We start from the raw sequence: 20,076 nt of genomic DNA on the forward strand, positions 1-20,076 counted from the left end.
ATCGCGAAGACAAAGTGAGTCGATCGTGGAGCCCATCCCGGGCTCCGTGAAAGAGACTCGCATTGTCTTCACAATCTACCGAGCTGATCAGCCTTCCTCTCCCCGACGTCAATTCTGCCGTTGCTGCCTGGTTGGCCCGGAACTTCCTCTCCGACAGCAGTATTAATGTCAGGGAGAGGAATGCTGGTTGGCCCGACGAGGGAGAGTTTGGGGCTGCGTTGGCTTTGGGGCCTGTTCCCCGACTGTGGCGGCGGCTTGGGGGCCTGTTCCCCGATGGCGGTGGCAGTGGCTTGGGGGAGGGCAGGAGAAAGAAAGGGGGCAGTCAGAGAGACAGAAGGAAAGAAGGGAAACAGAAAGAAAGAAAGGGGGCATGAAGAGAGAAAAAAAGAAAGAGAGGCAGGGAGAAAGAAAGGGCAGGGAGAGAGGAAGAAAAAGTTGGGGGAGGGAATGAGGTCTGTAGGAGAGGAAGCATACAGGCTGAAAGAAGGGAAGAAAGATTGGATGCACATTAAGAAGAAGAAAGTGCAACCAGTGACTCATGAAATCACCAGACAACAAAGGAAAAATGATTTTATTAGTGATCAAAATGTGTCAGAATTTATATCTGCTGTCTATATTTTGCACTATGGTCCCTTTTTACTAAACCGCAATAGCGGTTTTTAGCACAGGGAGCCTATGAGCATTGAGAGTAGCATGGGGCATTCAGCGCAGCTCCCTGCGCTAAAAACTGCTATCGCGGTTTAGTAAAAAGGGAGGGGGTATATTTGTCTATTTTTGTATGGTTGTTACTGAGGTGACAGTGCATAGAATCATCTGCCTTGACCTCTTTGAAAAAAATCCGGAATATTATCGATAATTAACATTTTCTCTGCGTACAGTGTGCTTTGTGTTTTTTAAAAATTTTATTGTTGGTAGATCATTTTGACTTGGTCATTTTAAAAGTAGCTCGCAAGCCCAAAAAGTGTGGGCACCCCTGTTCTAGACATGTTTATCCTGGCTATGTAAAAATCAGGATTCAGATATTTATGCACTAGAAATGCCCAATTCCTGTTTATGCACGCCTAGAACCTGAACAGTGCTTCTAAAAAAAACCAGCAAAACATATCTGAGATAATGGATATTAGTCTGCAATTCCAAAATTCATTATAATATTCACAAGTGATCACAGCAGCATATAAGGCAAGAAAATAATGCACTGATAAACAAATCATTTCAATGTGCATTTTGTCAATGAATTGCTCAGAATGGAGCACATATAAAACCAAACAAATCTCTGGAGTAGCATGCTGTAAGCAATTTGTAGGTCACAAGGAGGTATATCAAGGCTGTCTGCTTCCTGGTCTTATTGAAATGTGATATCAGCAGGAAAGATTGCCAGAGAGTGAAAGAAAAATCAAGTGCTCTTCATCTACTACTGAATTTTGTTTTTCTGCCTGTTAGAGGATGTAAACTTAAAAAACAGCATCAAAACCTTTTTTCATATCAAGCAGCATCATGGGTAAGGATTTAGAACAGTGGTTCTTAACCTTGTTGGAGGTACTGAACCCCACAAGTTTCATATGCGTGTTCACCGAACCCTTCTTTATTGGAAAAATAAAATATGATTTTTACAAATTCAAAACAAAGGTATAGTGAGGGAAAAAATAATATCAATTTTGAAAACAAAAAAGTTCTCCTATATTTCGAATAATAATAACATAATAATGAAATTTACTGCAAATCAGTGTGACTTCTGCTGTTGCCTCTCAGAGACCAGTTCAGAAATGCACGGCTTTACCTTGGCAAGTGCCACTCTCATGTCATTTTCGCAACAAAGTCTGTTCCTTTTCTTCGTTTTTATGATTGAACGTGACCGAAGCGCTATATGAGTCGGAGGTGTGTTTTGACCTCTGCCGAACCCGCGAGACTGACTCACCGAACCCCTGGGGTTCGGTCGAACCCAGGTTAAGAACCACTGATTTAGAACAACTGCTTATGCTTACTGACACCTATGGGGAATATAGGAGACATTTAAAGACATATCTGTTTACGAAATATTTAGGCAGCTAATTTGTAAAAAAAATTATTATGGACCATTTATAATAATAATATAATAATAACTTTATTCTTCTATACAGCCATAGTCAAAAGACATCTAGGCGGTTCACATACGAAGAAGGGTGGACAATCCAGCGAGTTACAGGATGCCAGAAGTGAGGGTTACATAAGAAATAGGTAAAGGACAGCAAGGTTGGTAGAGGGAAAATATATCATTGTCAGTGAAGAGGCTTCTGTTTAGGAGATGAATTTGTCAAACAGAAAGGTTTTAATTGATTTCCGGAATGCGCCATAAGTCAGCCTGGCTCTATTGATGTAGTTTCCCAGCCGGGACTGCTGTCTGCTTGCTTGGAACTTGAAGGTCCTGTCCAGAAAGGATTTGTATTTGCAGCCTGTGATCTTTGGGTACGTAAAGATGTTTCGGTTTCTGGTTGGTCGTGTGGGGTTGTGTAATATGAAGTGTGGTAGCAGGTAGGAAGGCGCTAGTCCCCAGGCCTGCTTGAAACAAATACAGGCAAATTTGAACAGTATTCGTGCCTCCATTGGCAACCAGTGCAACTTTTTGTAGTAAGGGCTAATGTGGTCGTTTTTCCTCAATCCGAAGATCAAGCGAACTGCCGTGTTCTGCACTATTCATTTAGATCATAATAGTGTTTCTAATTATTGGTTTCTTCATTTTTTAGTTCTATTCAACTTCTCTTCCATAGTAATTTTAATTATTGTAAACCGCATAGAACTTCACGGCCTTGCGGTATAGAAACTGATTATTATTATTATTTGCAGAGAGTTATAATCAACTCTCAGAAAAGGTGACCCATCAAATGCGCGTACGACAATTGCGCGAACGAGGTCACCCAACAAGTCCGCTCCTGTGCCTTCATATTTAGGAGGGTTGAGGGGGAATCTCCCACTCCATTTAAAACATTCCTCCCTTTCACTTTACAATTCCACTCCCTTCCCGACAAACAATTCTGTTCCCATGCCTTCACTTTTGAGGGGAGGGGGGACACCCCACCCGATTCCTCCCTTTCAGTTTACAATTTTGCTCCCTTCCAAACAATTCTGCTACACGTACAATTGTGCCCCAACATTTCTGCTCCCATATTCCTCCCTTTCAGTTTACAAATCCGCTCCCTTTCCGACAATTCCGCTCCCTTTAAGTCATGTGCGCACTTGTTGGTGCACGCATTTGAAGGGGTGCTATTGTTGGGGCAAATGTCCTGCGAACTATTTTCGGTGTACCCTCAGAAAAAGCCAAATACTCAACCTGCTTTCCTGCTGGAGACAGATCAGGACCGAGGATGGGCAGCTGCAAACCAGGGCCCAGCCCAACCATAAAGCAAAACTAGTCAGTCACCTAAGGACTGTGGTGTACCTGGAGGGGTGGGAACACGGGGCAGAGCACCCCCTCCTCTGGCTGGTCGGCGCTAAGCAACTTCCTGAATGGCTCCCGCAAATTCTTTTTTTTTTTTCAAATTCTTTATTATTTTCAAAACTTACAATAAGTGTAACAATAAAATACAACATTTTCTTCAATACCACACTTAATACTCTATTAATATCTATTTCAGAATTAATTCCCCCCACCCTCTTAAACAATCACAATGTTCAACATATTACATTTCTATATTGACCCTCATTCTAATATATCCAAATTTATTATCCTATCAGATCCCCAACCTCCCCCCTCCCGGATGTGCATGTTTATAAGGGAAAACAATATTAGACGTTACAATATTTTGCTAATGGCTCCCAGGTCTCTTGAAATTTTTTAAAATTTCCTTTCTGAATGGCTAATGTTCTTTCCATTTTATATATATGACACAATGAACTCCACCAAAAACTATAGTTAAGCCTTTTTCAATTCTTCCAATTGCTCGTAATTTGTTGTATGGCGACTCCTGCCATCTAATATAATAAAATGCTAGGCCGCGCATGCGCTCTAAAAAAACGTGTTCCCTGATCCGTCGTGAAAACACGAGTGCGCATGCGCGCGTTTTACATCATCACCTACTCTCCACCTCGCGCAACCGATCACTGTCATCACCTGCTCTCCACCTCGCGCCACCGATCACTGTTCCTCCTGCACCATGCCACGCTAGGCATGTCCGCCGCCGGCCTCCAGCTCCTGGGGGCCGGCGGCGCTGTGCTGAGGTCCCGTCTCCCGCTTCCGCCCTACACGGCGCCGCCAGACCCGGCCCTACACTGAGATCCGCGATCAGGGTTGCCATGGAAACCCCGCCGCAGCCTTGCAGCTAGGTAGGGGGACAACAATCGCGCTTATGTTCAAGCCGCCGCCACGACTCCTCTCTCGAACCGCACCAGGAGCGAGAGAGAAGCTGTGGCGGGGGCTTGAGCATAAGCGCCATTGTTGTCCCCCTACCTAGCCGCGAGCCTGCGGCGGCCTTCCTCACCCGGCTCTCACAGCTGGCGGCCGGCGAACCCTAATGCTGACATTGAATCCAAGTAAACAACCAGGGCTGCCTAAAGAAACAAAGTTTCACGGTGCTTGGTCCGCCAAACAATTACTGCCGTTGCCGAAATTTGCCCCACCGTTCCTTCCCTTCCTCCATCAGGTACAGTTCAGCTCCGCCTATGTTAAAAGGAGCTGCTTTGAAATTGGAGCCCTGCCGCCACCGTAACACGTTCCCTCTGCCGCGGTCCCATATGTCAGAGAAGGGGTGGGACCAAGGCAGAGGGGAACGTGCTACGGCAGTGGTAGGCCTCCGATTTCGACGCGGCTCCTTTTAACATTGGTGGAGCTGCACTGCACCTGATGGAGGGAGGGAAGGAAAGGTGGTTGTGCGCTGTTGAGCCCCTCTTTGCCCTCAGACTCTCTCCTAACTGCTCCTTCCTGTCTCAGACCACTGGGGGGAGGTGCCTGTCTTCAGCTGCAGGGATGGAGGGAGGGAAGAAGAAAGAAGGGGCCCTGGCAAACGAGTTATCAAAAGCCAACCATAGCCTGGGACCCCTACATGGTATGAATAATGACCAGACAATAAAAGGTAAGAAAAATAATTTTATTTTCTGTTTTGTGATTACAATATGTCAGATTTGAAATGTGTCTTGAGGGAGGCTGCCGCTGCGGCTTTGAATAGAGGGGCACCATTTTCGTGGGAGCCGGCCTTCGGAGAGGCATGGGATGCGGGGACGGATGCGGGAGGGGCTGCCGCTGCGAAGGGCTTTGGTGGGGGAGCCAGCCAGACCGCGAGTGTGGGGACGTTGTAAGCGCGGATTGGTCAAGGAGCCACCGCTGCCGAGGCTTTGAAATTGCTCTCCCACCGTCACTCCCTCCCGCTCCGGCTCTGCCTCTGCCCAGGTTCAAAAGCAGGAGACATCTAGCACCCGTTAATCTAACGGGCTTAAACACTAGTTATTAATAAAAGCCTGTTGTTCTTAGCTGATATCTGACTTTTAGCTCTCATTGATACACCAAATAGCACAGTATCGTAGGATAATGCTACATGATTTTCCAATAAACAGTTTATTTGGCCCCATATTGATTTCCAAAAAGCCAAAATAAGTGGACAATAGAACAATAAATGATCTAAAGTCCCTGCTTCGAGATGACAATGCCAACATTTAATAGACTTAGAGCTATCTAACTTTTGTAACCGAAGAGGGGTCCATAATGCTCTATGTAACAGAAAAAACCAAGTTTGTTTCATAGATGCTGACATTGTGCATCTCAACCTCCAAGTCCAGATTTGTGGCCATTGAGATGCAGAAATTTGGTGCTTAATCTCAATACTCCAAATGTCCCTAAGCCCATTTTTTGGTTTCTTGTTTCTAAATCCAGCTATCAATTTATACCACTATGCAGCTTGATGTCCCAGGAAGTCCATCTGAAAGAATAAGAATTCCAAACTATATTGATTATTTAAATTTTTCCATTCAGGAATGGCCTGCTTAAGTTGCAACCATCTAAAACTTTGTGATTTATTAAGTCCAAATTTATGTTGCAACTGTGAAAAGTCAAGCAGCTTACCATTAGATATAACATCCTTCCAGATGACCTTAAATCCGCCAATTTGAATCTTGGAGTTTAGCCAAATGGTTTGATTTGTTGATTTGTGAATTGGAATAGGTAACATATCGTACTGTTTTCCATGTATCTACTAGAATTCTGTTTTCTTTATATAATCTAGGCATTTTGATACTGAGAACATGGCATAATCGCAGAGGAAATATGAGTCGCCATTCCAACCATAACCAATCTGGGATATTTTCAATGGGCTCTGGGAGGATCCAATACATACCTTGGTGCAAAATATAGGCTTGATGATACCTATAAAAATTGGGAAAATTTACCCCTTCCTCCGTAATTGGTTTTTGTAAAGATACTAGGGCAATTTTAGGAGTCTTACCCAGCCAATAAATTTTGTGAGAATGCTATTTAACTTTTTATAGAAGGACCCCTGAAAAAAAACTGGTAACATTCCCATTTGATAACAAACCACAGGCAATATCATCATTTTAATAGTTTGGACTCTCCCCCACCAAGAAAGATGTAAAGGATTCCATTGCTCACACATTTCTGTTACCTTCTGCAATAAAAAATTTTCATTCACTTTTATTGTTTCATCCAATGTGTTTTTTATCCAAATGCCTAAATATTTTATTCCATCCTCTTTCTATAGAAAGGAGAATTTTTCAAATAATCCTTTTGTGCAATGAACATTAATAGGAAGAACTTCTGATTTGCTCTAATTTATTTTGTATCCTGGAAATTTTCCAAATTTCTCTATTACATCATGTAAGCATGGAATGGTTGTTTCAGGATTCCTCAAATGAAGCAGTATATCATCTGCATAAACAGACGTTATATTCCCGATCTGAATAAGGAATACCCTGTATCTCCTTTGCCTGTTGAAAAGCTAATAACAAGTGTTCTAATACAATTTCAAAAAGCAAAGGAGACATCTAACCTGAGGCACCTTCAAGAAAGTAGGCATGATGAGGGGTGGATTTTGGGTGTGGTTTGACTTAGGCATACTCATTTAGGCCAAGAAAACCCTGGTCTAAATGGCACTACACCTAAGGTTTCAACACCTACTGGTACTGGCTGCTTAGGTGCTGCTAGGCACAATTCTATAAACGATGCCCAGTAGATGATTGAGAATCAACGCTCAATGACATCAATGAGTTAGGCACCGTTTATAGAACCAGCTTAGGCATTATAGAACACTAGCATAACTTGACATATACACATATATATGCATAAGTGCAATTCAATTGTATAAATAACCGATCCCTTCCCTATGTGATTTTAACCTTAATACATTATATGTAAACTAACTTCGGATGTGCTCAGAACCCCGTAGGCAGAGAAGCCGCAAACGTGGACAAGCCCCAAAATGCAAACCCCCCCCTTGGTCTATCACTGCACTTCCTCCTACACTGAAAATCTGTTCAAGTAATCTGATTTTATTGTGATTTTCTTCTTTTGTATAAAGTGCTTGAAATTCATGCTTGAGACTTCTGTCATTTCATACGAACGCTAAAAAAAAAGTCCATAGCCTGGTGAAGTCAACGAAGCTGGCTGTGATGGTACTATCGGGTTCGACGCGTTTCGCCCTCGCCTCAGAGAACCCACTTCTTGTGACAGCCAAGAGGACTGCTGCTTCTCCTTCCGTTCTTCAGTGCTGCATTTCCTGTTTTGGGGTCTTACGCAAACAGAGGGACTTTGTCTAACTCCAGATTACCTCTACTTCAGGAAGCAGGTGAGAGCCTGACTCTTCACTCTCGTTTTTAATACTCAGGGTGATTGACTATACATTCATTGTGTAGTAGAACTAGCTTGTTACACACACTGTAACTAAATCAGTTCCTTCTATCTTGTATAAACAACTTGCCTTAAGTTTAGCCTCCCATCTGTTTATCCCAACGGTCTTTGCACAACCTGTCTTGCCCCCATCTAATGTCTGCACTTGGCCCCTCGGCCATATGATAAACTGTGTTCTAAAAATGCATCAGTGTCATATTTTAATGTTCTGTGTGCTTATGAGGTGTTTCATAAGTATTATGCTGACTTTGGGCTCCTTTTACAAAGCCGCGCTAAACCGCTAGCCACTACTGCCTCCTCTTGAGCAGGCGGTAGTTTTTCGTCCAGCGCAGGGGTTAGCGCGTGATGAAAAGTCGCATGCGTTAAACGCGCCTTCGTAAAAGGAGCCCTTTGTATTATATCTCTTATTTGAATTTCAGTGCTGCTAATAAGTATATTTTTTTAAACTGCTTCACGGTAGTCCTATTATTATGTTTCAATTTGCTGATTTTGAGTTTACTTCATTCACTGCACTGATGTTTATATTTGGATTGCATGAAGTACGAATCAAGGAAAACTGGAAATTGTTAAAGATCAAATGGAAAAAGTTAAAATCGATTTGATAAGGGTTAATGCATTTAAATGGAAAGGACGGGGCCATTTCAATCAGATGAGCACTGGATTTGCTAGTCTGGTCATGAAACGCACAGGAAAAATGGTGAGGCATTTATCCTCAACAATAAACTTTCAAAGAGAAAAGAGAAAAACTAAAAACTGACAAATCCCCGGGTCTGGACGGAATCCATCCAAGGGTTCTGAAGGAACTAAAGGAGGAGATAGCGGAACTACTGCAGCAAATCTGCAATCTATCCCTGAAAACAGGCGTGATCCCAGAGGACTGGAAGATAGCCAATGTTACGCCCATCTTTAAAAAGGGATCAAGGGGTGACCCAGGAAACTACAGACCGGTGAGTCTGACCTCGGTTCCAGGGAAAATGGTGGAAGCACTTATAAAAGACAACATCGACGAACATTTTGAAAGAAACAAACTTCTGACAGCCAGCCAACATGGTTTCAGCAAGGGGAGATTGTGCCTAACAAACTTATTGCACTTCTTCGAAGGAATTAACAAACGAATGGACAGAGGTGACCCCATAGACATCATATACCTAGACTTCCAAAAAGCCTTTGACAAAGTACCCCACGAACGCCTACTTCGGAAACTGAAGAACCATGGGGTGGAAGGAGATGTACATAGATGGATCAGAAATTGGTTGGCGGGTAGGAAACAGAGGGTGGGAGTGAAGGGCCACTACTCGGACTGGAGGAGGGTCACGAGTGGTGTCCCACAGGGCTCGGTGCTTGGGCCGTTGCTATTTAATATATTCATAAATGATCTAGAAACAGGGACGAAGTGTGAGATAATAAAATTTGCGGACGACACCAAACTATTTAGAGGAGCTTGGACTAAAGAGGACTGCGAAGAATTGCAAAGAGACTTGAACAAACTAGAGGAATGGGCGACGAGATGGCAGATGAAGTTCAACGTTGAGAAATGTAAAGTACTACATGTGGGAAGCAGAAACCCGAGGTGCAGCTATACGATGGGAGGGATATTATTGAAGGAGAGCACCCAAGAAAGGGACTTGGGGGTAATGGTGGACATGACAATGAAGCCGACGGCACAGTGCGCAGCGGCTGCTAAGAAGGCAAATAGAATGCTGGGCATAATCAAGAAGGGTATTACAACCAGAGCGAACCATTGTATCGGGCAATGGTGCGTCCGCATCTGGAGTACTGCGTCCAATATTGGTCGCCGTACCTTAAGAAAGATATGGCGTTACTAGAGAGGGTTCAGAGAAGAGCGACACATCTGATAAAAGGGATAGAAAACCTTTCATACGCTGAGAGATTAGAAAAACTGGGACTCTTTTCCCTGGAGAAGAGGAGACTTAGAGGGGATATGATAGAGACTTACAAGATCATGAAAGGCATAGAGAAAGTAGAGAGGGACAGATTCTTCAAACTTTCGAATAATAAAAGAACAAGAGGGCACTCGGAAAAGTTGAAAGGGGACAGATTCAAAACGAATGCTAGGAAGTTTTTCTTTACCCAACGTGTGGTGGACACCTGGAATGCGCTTCCAGAGGACGTAATAGGGCAGAGTACAGTACTGGGGTTCAAGAAAGGATTGGACAATTTCCTGCTGGAAAAGGGGATAGAGGGATATAGATAGAGGATTACTGCACAGGTCCTGGACCTGTTGGGCCACCGCGTGTGCGGACTGCTGGGCACGATGGACCTCTGGTCTGACCCAGCGGAGGCACTGCTTATGTTCTTATGGTACTAAAGTACGTATAAACAAAACATTTTTGAAAGTTTATTGTTGAGGATAAATGCCACACCATTTTTCCTGTGTGTTTGTAAGTTTTATGTTGAATTGTACTTGCTGGACACCATCTTGAGTGAATCTCTTCATAAAGGCGGTTAATAAATATATAAATAAAGAAATTTGCACATGTTATACACATAATTTACATTAGTCTGTAATTTACATGTTTGAAAGTCCTGACCATGTTGTGTCCAGTCGCTTTTCTAGAACTGACCCCAATGTCCACAGATGTTAAAATTGTGTTCTATGCATTTACCTTACTTCCCCGTGAATATTTTTAATGCAGTTGCAAGCATGTGCACTGTGAAACCTCCGTATATCTAAAAACCAAACAAAGAAAATCACCAAACTGTTCCACAGGAAAACGGAGAAACCAAGCAAGAACAAAGCTGTGGAACCGATGGTCTTGATGAGAAAGTTTAATAAAAGTCTTCACAAATAAAAACGATGTGAGTAAATAATGAACCCATAAAACACAGTAAAAAATTGTGCTATGGACCGGACACAGTCCGTGTTTCGGTAACGAGTAACCTTCTTCTGGGGTCCGATCAGATTTGTTGCTTTATGCACTTTCATGCCGTCAGCACTTGGATTCCCAACTTACAGTTAAGAACATAAGAATTGCCGCTGCTGGGTCAGACCAGTGGTCCATTGTGCCCAGCAGTCCGTACACGCGGTGGCCCTCTGGTCAAAGACCAGCGCCCTAACTGAGACTAGCCGTACCTGCATACGTTCTGGTTCAGCAGGAACTTGTCTAACTGTCTTGAATCCCTGGAGGGTGTTTTCCCCTACAACAGCCTCTGGAAGAGCGTTCCAGATTTCTACCACTCTCTTGGTGAAGAAGAACTTCCTTACGTTTGTAAGGCATCTATCCCCTTTTAACTTTAGAGAATGTCCTCTCGTTCTCCCTACCTTGGAGAGGGTGAACAACCTGTCTTTATCTACTAAGTCTATTTCCTTCAGTATCTTGACTGTTTCAATCATGTCCCCTCTCAGTCTTCTCTTTTCAAGGGAGAAGAGGCCCAGTTTCTCTAGCCTTTTGCTGTACGGCAACTCCTCCAGCCCCTTAACCATTTTTGTCGCTCTTCTCTGGACCCTTTCAAGTAGTACTATGTCCTTTTTCATGTACTGCGACCAGTGTTGGACGCAGTATTCCAGGTGGGGGGCACACCATGGGCAGGTACAGCGGCATGATAACCTTCTCTGATCTGTTTGTGATCCCCTTCTTAATTATTCCTAGCATTCTGTTTGCCCTTTTTGCCACCGCTGCGCATTCCGCGGATGGCTTCATTGACTTGTCTACAAGTACTCCCAAGTCTCTTTTCTGGGGGGGTCTTTCCTAGTACCGCACCGGACATCCTGTATTTGTGTATAAGATTTTTGTTACCAACCTGCATCATCTTGCACTTATTCACGTTGAACCTCATTTGCCATTTTGCAGCCCATTCCTTGAACGTATTTTATTGTCGTGGTATAATCTGATCAGACCCCAGAAGGTGGTTACTCATTACCGAAACCATAGACTGTGTTGGGTTCATCCCACAATTTTTTACTGTGTGTTTTATGGATTCATTATTTACTCACATCACTTTTATTTGTGAAGACATTTATTAAACTTTCTCATCAAGACCATCGGTTCCACAGTTTAGTTCTTGCTTGGTACCTCTGTATATCTTTCAGCCATTCCGTGCAAGGCAGTTGTCAAGACAGTTTATTCATCTTGGTCAGTGAATTTGAGAACTATTCTCCACATACGTTGGCATTCTTATTCAAAATATTGCTCTCTTCTGAGTAACAAGGGAAGAAAAATATATTTCTAACTTACTTGTATTGAGTAATAATAACGCTTTCATGCAGAGGAATTCTTCAAGGGTAATTTGCAGTTTAACAAGTTCCTGTGGGAGCTGCCACATTGATAGCCAAAGAGAATAGAAAGGTGTTTCTTTCATCCGTTGTCTAAAATAAGTAAGAACACTTCAGCAAGTACATTCTATCATCAGTTACTGATGCATTTGTGATGTCAAATTGAACCAATGAAAGGTTTTATATATATACAAAATAAACAAATATATTTTTTTAATATTACAAAATCATACTTTTCTGATGGAATGGCAAAACTAGAAACTATGTTGAGAACTATAACTGGTTTTTAAAAAATATATATTTGTTTAACTTGAGTTTTTACTAGGCTTTTCAAGCCACCCTTGTATGTATATATAGATCAGGGGTGTCCAACCTTTTGGCTTCCCTGGGCCGCATTGGCTGAAAAATATGTTTCTGGTGCTGCGCAAACGCTGCAGCAAGACAGAGGAGGGAGCCGGCAAGACGGTAAACAGCAGAGGAAAACACTGCGTCACCCTCGACTGGGGCCGCACAAAATACTTCATGGGGCCGCAGGTTGGACACCCCTGATATAGATAGATAGATGAAGATATGTATATAGATATGCACACAGTATGGCCCCTGTATACCCGTATTACATAAAACTATGGATAATAGCAAACACTAGAAACCAGCAGTGAGTAGTCAGCCCAAGCGCTCACCTGCTGCTTGCGCTGCCCCGAGCTCCCCTCTTCCGATGTCACATCTAGGTCATGGGACCAGGAAGTGATACCAGAAGGAGAGTCAAGGTTGGCGCAAGCGGCAGACAGAAGCCACTAAAGATTTGAGGAGGGTGCTGCTGGCGTGATAGAGTAGAGTGCGGGGGGGGGGGAGAGGGAGCGCTTGATGCTCGGGTCGCAGTAAACCATGGATAATTGAAACCACGGATACAGAGATATAGGGGCTTTGCTGTATGTGTATACATTTTCAGCTTAATATTCAAAGGGGGTTATACATTTAGTGGCAGGTTGCTATTTGTCAATTTTTAGCAGCAGTATAAGGGCAATTGAATAACATGTGTAAAGTGCCAAGATCATTGGCATGGAGAGGAGGAGTGGCCTAATGGTTGGCGCAATGTGCTGAGAATCTGAGGAATAGGGTTCAAGTCAGACTTCAGCTCCTTGGGCCTTGGGCAAATCACACAGCCCTTCATTGCCCCACATAGCAAACTTACAAAATGCCGTAAGTTATGCAAATGTATAGCAAAAAGATCTTTCTACATAAAATCCAACCCAATAAATAAATATTAACAAGCTAATAGGGTTACCGGATATTAAAAAATTTATTTATATAATCAAAAAATGGCCAGCATGTACCTAACAATTAATAAATCAGTTTAATTATTCCATTTTTAATCCTATTTTACCCATATATTCACACCACAGGTGATAGCCGGCTATCTCCTGCGGTCTGCAGTAAACCCAGAAATTCAAAGCAGGCGCCATACCCGACATGGGATTTCAAGTCTAATTTTTGGCCGGCCAAGACATAGCCTGAGCCACTATTCAGCAGCTGGCCAGCTACGTCTTAACGGTCTAAGAAATAACCCCCCCCCCTTTGCAAACTCATGGAAACACTAATCAAACGTAAATTAGACGCAATCTTGGATGAGGAGAATCTACGGGATCCCAGTCAACACGGATTCACCAAGGGTAGGTCCTGCCAATCCAATCTCATCAGCTTCTTTGACTGGGTAACAAAATAGTTAGACTTGGGAGAATCCGTGGATGTCGTATACCTAGACTTCAGCAAAGCTTTCGATAGTGTCCCGCATCGCAGGCTGTTGAGCAAGATGAAATCAATGGGGCTGGGAGAAACACTAACTACATGGGCCAATGACTGGCTGAGTGGCAGACTTCAGAGGGTGGTAGTTAACGGTACCCTCTCTAAAACATCGGAGGTGACCAGTGGAGTACCGCAGGGCTCAGCCTTGGGCCCGCTCCTTTTCAACATATTCATAGGTGACCTAACTCAGGGGCTTCAAGGTAAGGTAACGTTATTCGCTGACGAAGCCAAACTATGCAATATAGTGAGAGATGGCAATTCACCCGATAGTATGATACAGGACCTACATTTGTTGGAGCTTTAGTCCTCGACCTGGCAGCTGGGCTTCAACGCTAAGAAATGCAAGATCATGCACCTCGGCAGCAGAAATCCGTACAGAACTTACACCTTGAATGGTGAGACCTTAGCTAGAACTTCAACAGAACGAGACTTGGGAGTGATCATCAGCGCAGAGATGAAAACTGCTGATCATGTGGAGAAGGCTTCATCTAAGGCAAGACAGTTGTTAGGTTGCATCCGCAGGAGTTTCGTCAGCCTGAAGTCATAATGCCATTATACAGAACCATGGTGAGGCCTCATTTGGAATACTGTGTGCAATTCTGGAGGCCACACTACCGAAAAGATGTGCTGAGAGTAGAGTCGGTGCAACGGATGGCCACCAGGATGGTCTCGGGGCTCAAGGATCTATCGTACGAGGAAAGGCTGAAAAATTTGCGGCTGTACTCACTCGAGGAACGTAGGGAGAGAGGAGACATGATCGAGACGTTTAAGTATAATACCGGCCGTATCGAGATGGAAGAAGGGATTCTATTTCTCAAAGGACCCTCAGCCACAAGAGGACATCCGCTCAAACTCAGGGGCGGGAAATTTCATGACGACACCAGGAAATATTTCTTCACTGAGAGAGTGGATGATCCTTGGAACGAGCTCCCGGTGCAGGTGATCGAGGCAAACAGCGTGCAAGAATTTAAGAGCAAATGGGATGCCCATGTGGGATCCCTTAGAGGGTTAAGCCAAGGGAACCTGTCACCAGGAGTGGGATTCCCTAGGATAGTAGACTTGGGGGTGGGTCAGTAGAGTGGGCAGACCTGATGGGCTATGGCCCTTATCTGCCGTCATCTTCTATGTTTCTATCTGGCCACTAAACCTAGTCGGAGTGCAGCTGAATATTGTTATGTCGCGTAACAGAGCCGGCCACCGGTCAATTTACCGAGCCAAACAATCAGCAGGAGATCGTGGATTATCTGCCACTGAATATCAGCACATAGCCAGCTATGTGCTATTTGACTGGCCAAGTGCCATTCCTGATCAGCCAAATAGCGCTGAATATCGGGAGGATAGAACTTAAGGGCATCCAGTTATGCTTGTCACTAGAGCATGCCTAGCCAAGAGCATGCCTAGCCAAGAGCATGCCTAGCCAAGTGGGCACTAATGCAAGTTTACACCCATGTTCTATAATGACATCTGTCTGCCCAGCTGCTGTTACAATCAGCATGTGCCACTGGAGCACCTAATACTACTAATACTTGGCGCCCAGTTATAAAATTTCCACCATATGGGTAATGTTGCTGAAAATTCTTACCGACTGCCCTATCCAAACAGTGCGGGAATGAAATGACTTAAGGCTCCTTTTATCAAGCCATGCTAGCGGGGTTAGCGCGCGTGACTTTTAATCACGCGCTAACCCCCCGCGCTGGCCAAAAAACTACCGCCTGCTCAAGGCAGGCGTTAGCGGCTAGTGTGGCCGGCGGTTTAACGTGCACTATTACGCGCGTTAAACCGCTAGCGCGGCTTGATAAAAGGAGCCCTTAGTAAATGATGGAAGATAAAAGGCCCGTACGGTCCATCCAGTCTGCCCAACAAGGCATCCAGAGCTGTAGCCACCATGCCATGCAGGTTACATTCCTTCATGATCATGCAGTGCTATGGCAAGCAGGGAAGTCAGCAATTGCTTGAGTGCCTGAATAATTTGTAATCCACATAGAATTGTGGGATCTGCGGAATATAAATCATTAAATAATAATTCCCTGCCAAGTCAAAAGCCTTATCATGCCCTTAGGTGGGAGGTTTTCTGCTTGTTAAGGCCATTTTTATCACTTCTGAAGAATGGCCAATTTTTCCATTTTCCAATTTTTACAAATTATGTTTATATTCTTATATACTTATTATTCCAAGACAATACATCTTGATTCAGAAACAAGAGTTACAAAATAATAACAAAAAGAAAATCAGTGCATAAGGAAAACTAATTGTCACCCCCTTCACAAGTTATTGAGGGGCAAGGAATAATATCAGGAAAATATTTTATAAAACAAAACAGCCTAAATAGAAGTGAATAGACAGTGTATTATTCCTATGGAGCAGAATTTCTTCTGGTTCAGATGATAACGAAGGAAATTCCCTACTCTTGGAGTCCAAAAAAGTAGGCAACTGATCTGGATCAAAAAAGATCTCCCTCCCCCCCCCCCACACACCTTTTATGAAGCCACGTTAGGGATTTTTATCGCCGGCTGAAGTGATAAAAGCATCAAAGTTTTTACTGCCACAGCCGGCGATAAAAAAAAAATCCTTATGCGGCTTCATAAAAGGGGGGGGGAGATGTATTTTATAGATTGGTATTTAAAAACACATTTACAAGGATAATTTAACCAAAACAAGGCTCCAAGCTGTAACACATGAGGATTCAAAGAAAGGAATTGTTGTCTTCTTTACTGTGTAGGACAAGAAACATCTGGAAAGACTTGAACCCTACAGTTTCCGTTTTCCAAATTAATGGCAGTTGGCACTTATTTTGATAATAGCTTATGGATATATATCAAAACTGTATAGTTCATTAATAAGCAGATATATCCAACAGCTCATTTACCCCCTCTTTCACTAAGGTCCGTTAACCGATTAGCGCGTGCTAAACGCTAACGCGTGCACAGACTAACATGCATGCGTTAGCGTTTAGCGCGTGCTAATTGGTTTGTGCACCTTAGTAAAAGAGGGCCTTAAAGTGCTTATAGGACCGTCAAAGGTGATTTCTGAAAGCTGTTTTTCCTTTCAAACATTTTTATTGAAGAAACAAAGTAAAACAATTCTATAATATAAATAGATATTCATTACAAATAATTTCACAAATTTTGAAAATTCAAATCCATATATTCCATTAAATACTATCATTCCTCCAAATATTTTATAAGATAAATCCTATTCCCCCCTTTCACCCCCCCCTTCCCTTTTATGTTATAACATTTTATTGAAGGAAACAAGTAAATATACAATAATATAAAACAAATAGATATGCATTACGATTAAATTCACAATTATGATATTTCCATACATATTTCTATCATTCCTCCAAAATATATATCCTATCTTCTTTTAGAAAGACTATAGACCATTGGTATCACAGATCAGGTTCTTTCCTGGTTTAGATCCTATTTCACTAATCGATCCTCGATTGTGTCCTTTAACAATAGTATTTCGGCGCGATTCTCAGCTACATACGGCATTCCTCAAAGGTCTATCCTCTCTCCCCTGTTATTTAATATTTTTATTGCACCATTGATGCCTCTATGCCAATCCATTGGCTTTAACGTTTTTGCTTACGCAGATGATATTCAACTGCTACACCCGCTAGACTCCAATAATCCCCTTGAAATAACAGCAATCAATAAAAAACTTGAACTGATTCACCAATGCCTGGAGGCAAATAGACTAGCTCTTAATGTTAACAAATCAAATGTTAGGCTCTTCCCCTGGAAAGAAGGTCATAAGCTCCTATTTCCAATTTCTATTAAAGGTTCCATCCTGCAGTCGATCAGTTGTATTAAGATCCTTGGGGTTATTTTTGATTGCAAACTTACCTATCATGAACATATTAGTAGTATTGTTAGATCTACCTTCTTTAGACTACGTCAAATTCGTTCAGTTTCTAAATTCTTATACCCCAAGTCGCTTAATACACTAATTCATTCCCTGGTGATTTCAAAAATTGACTATTGCAATGCGCTATTTAAAGGAATTGCCCAAAAAGAAATCCGACGTTTACAGATCGTTCAAAATGCTTCCATTAAACTCATAAGAAAGCTAAAAAATTTGACCATGTAACACCTCTACTTAAGGAAGCGCATTGGCTTCCAGTTGCACACCGCATAACATATAAATTAAGTCTACTGACTTTCAAATCTCTTCTCTATAAAATTCCTGCCTTTATTCATAGACTATTGATTCCCTATACATCAACAAGATTACTCAGGTCTACTAACCAACATCTTTTAATAGTTCCCTCACTTAAAACCATAAATACACTGCGGCAATTTATTTTCTCCGTCACAGCACCCCAAACATGGAATTTACTCCCAATTCATGTACTGTAAGAACATAATTTAGATAGATTTAAGAGCAAGTTAAAATGCTTTCTTTTAAAGATGCATTTGACAACTAGTAAATTAGGTTAGATATACCAACTAGAAAATCAGATTAGGTGCATCAACTGAACCTTAGTTCTTAATTTATTTGAAGCTCACTGTTTTCCCCTTTCCTATTGTTTTTTCCCTTACTCGTCTTACTTACTATCATTAACTTGTATTTCTTTCCCTATTTTTTTCCTTTTGTACCATACGTTTTGACAAGTCAATCGTATTTATCTGGTTTGTTTCCCCTTGATAATTGTAATTTATTATTTTACTCCTTTGTACATCGCTTAGAATTTTGAATAAGCGATTAATCAAATCCATAATAAACTTGAAACTAACTTGAAACCTATTTCAACCCCCCTACATCCCCCAAATTCCCTTCCCCATCCCCCTTTCCCCCTTCCCTACCCCCACCACCAATCTTTTTATTTTATATTCAATTTATTACATTGTAATACATTTCCATATAACCAATTCCATCCTACTCATACATCCCCCAGTTCCCTCTCCCCCACCCTGAATGGAAGGTGACACAAAATGCCAGGTATTAGAATGCAATGAATGCTTCCAAAGCTTCAGTGTAAAACATTAATAATCATACTTTGTGCTCTAGAAGAAAGATTTTGAATATAAGGGTCCCGAATTTTCAAAGCTGTTTTTAAATGGGACTATTTAACACCATTGATCATCATCAGTCCAACATTTTAGAACTTTCACTAGAGTATTCTCACTTATTTCATTTTAATATGCTCTCCATATTAGCATGAAATAAGTGAGAAATACTCTAGTGAAAATGATAAAATGTTGGACTGATGACGATCAATGGTGTTAACTATTCATGCATTAACTCATAGTCGTTACCAAAAATGAGTGTGTCAGCCCTTACTGCCACTAGTTTTGTAGGCAGTACGAACTCATGTGCTTGTTTCGTGCAAATCATACCCCCTCAGAGAAAAAAATAAGAAAATGTTTTTATCATGGGGTTGTGCATGTACATTCAGAATTTACCATAGGATGACTCAACACAAGGGTATTAACGTAGAACAAAATCTCTTTCAGAGAAAGGAAAATGGTAAAACCAGAGGACATAATTTGAGGTTGAGGGGTGGTAGATTCAAAGGCAATGTTAGGAAATTCTACTTTACGGAGAGGGTTGTGGATGCCTGGAATGCGCTCCCGAGAGAGGTGGTGGAGAGTAAAACTGTGACTGAGTTCAAAGAAGCGTGGGATGAACACAAAGGAGCTAGAATCAGAAAATAAGATTAAATATTGAACTAAGGCCAGTACTGGGCAGACTTGCATGGTCTGTGTCTGTATATGGCCGTTTGGTGGAAGATGGGCTGGGGAGGGCTTCAATGGCTGGGGGGGTGTAGATGGGCTAGAGTAAGTCTTAACAGAGATTTCGGCAGTTGGAACCCAAGCACAATACAGGGTAAAGCTTTGGATTCTTGTCCAGAAATAGCTAAGAAGAAAAAATTTAAATTGAATCAGGTTGGGCAGACTGGATGGACCATTCGGGTCTTTATCTGCCGTCATCTACTATGTTACTATGTTACATCCCATGGTAAGTACTTTTAAGCTGCAATAAGCACACACTAATTCTTACCGCAGCTTAGTATAAGGAGCCCACAGGCAGTTATACTCATATATGATGCAATTTTGGATCACAGTACCACAATATCGTGCCAATAGTCCGAAGAGTGGTTTTATTATTATGGCTGCAGCATAATCACATTCAAGATAAATACATGATTAAACCTACAATCCAACAATATTATAGTCTATCAGCAAGCGTAATACAGTGACAAGAGGGT

The 20,076-nt window shown here is 42.3% G+C and overlaps 1 protein-coding gene across 2 annotated transcripts in view; it reads right to left on the reverse strand.

The window, feature by feature from the left end:
• Positions 1-20,076, reverse strand: part of PGR (progesterone receptor) — a 154,656-nt gene that overhangs the window by 11,105 nt on the left and 123,475 nt on the right. For both annotated transcript variants that reach the window (XM_033950226.1, XM_033950224.1), the window contains exon 6: positions 12,019-12,149. In XM_033950226.1, the coding sequence (XP_033806117.1) occupies positions 12,019-12,149 (131 nt within the window). The remainder of the gene's footprint in view (positions 1-12,018; positions 12,150-20,076) is intronic.

The sequence above is a fragment of the Geotrypetes seraphini genome, chromosome 6, assembly GCF_902459505.1.
Source record: "Geotrypetes seraphini chromosome 6, aGeoSer1.1, whole genome shotgun sequence".
Taxonomy (NCBI): domain Eukaryota; kingdom Metazoa; phylum Chordata; class Amphibia; order Gymnophiona; family Dermophiidae; genus Geotrypetes; species Geotrypetes seraphini.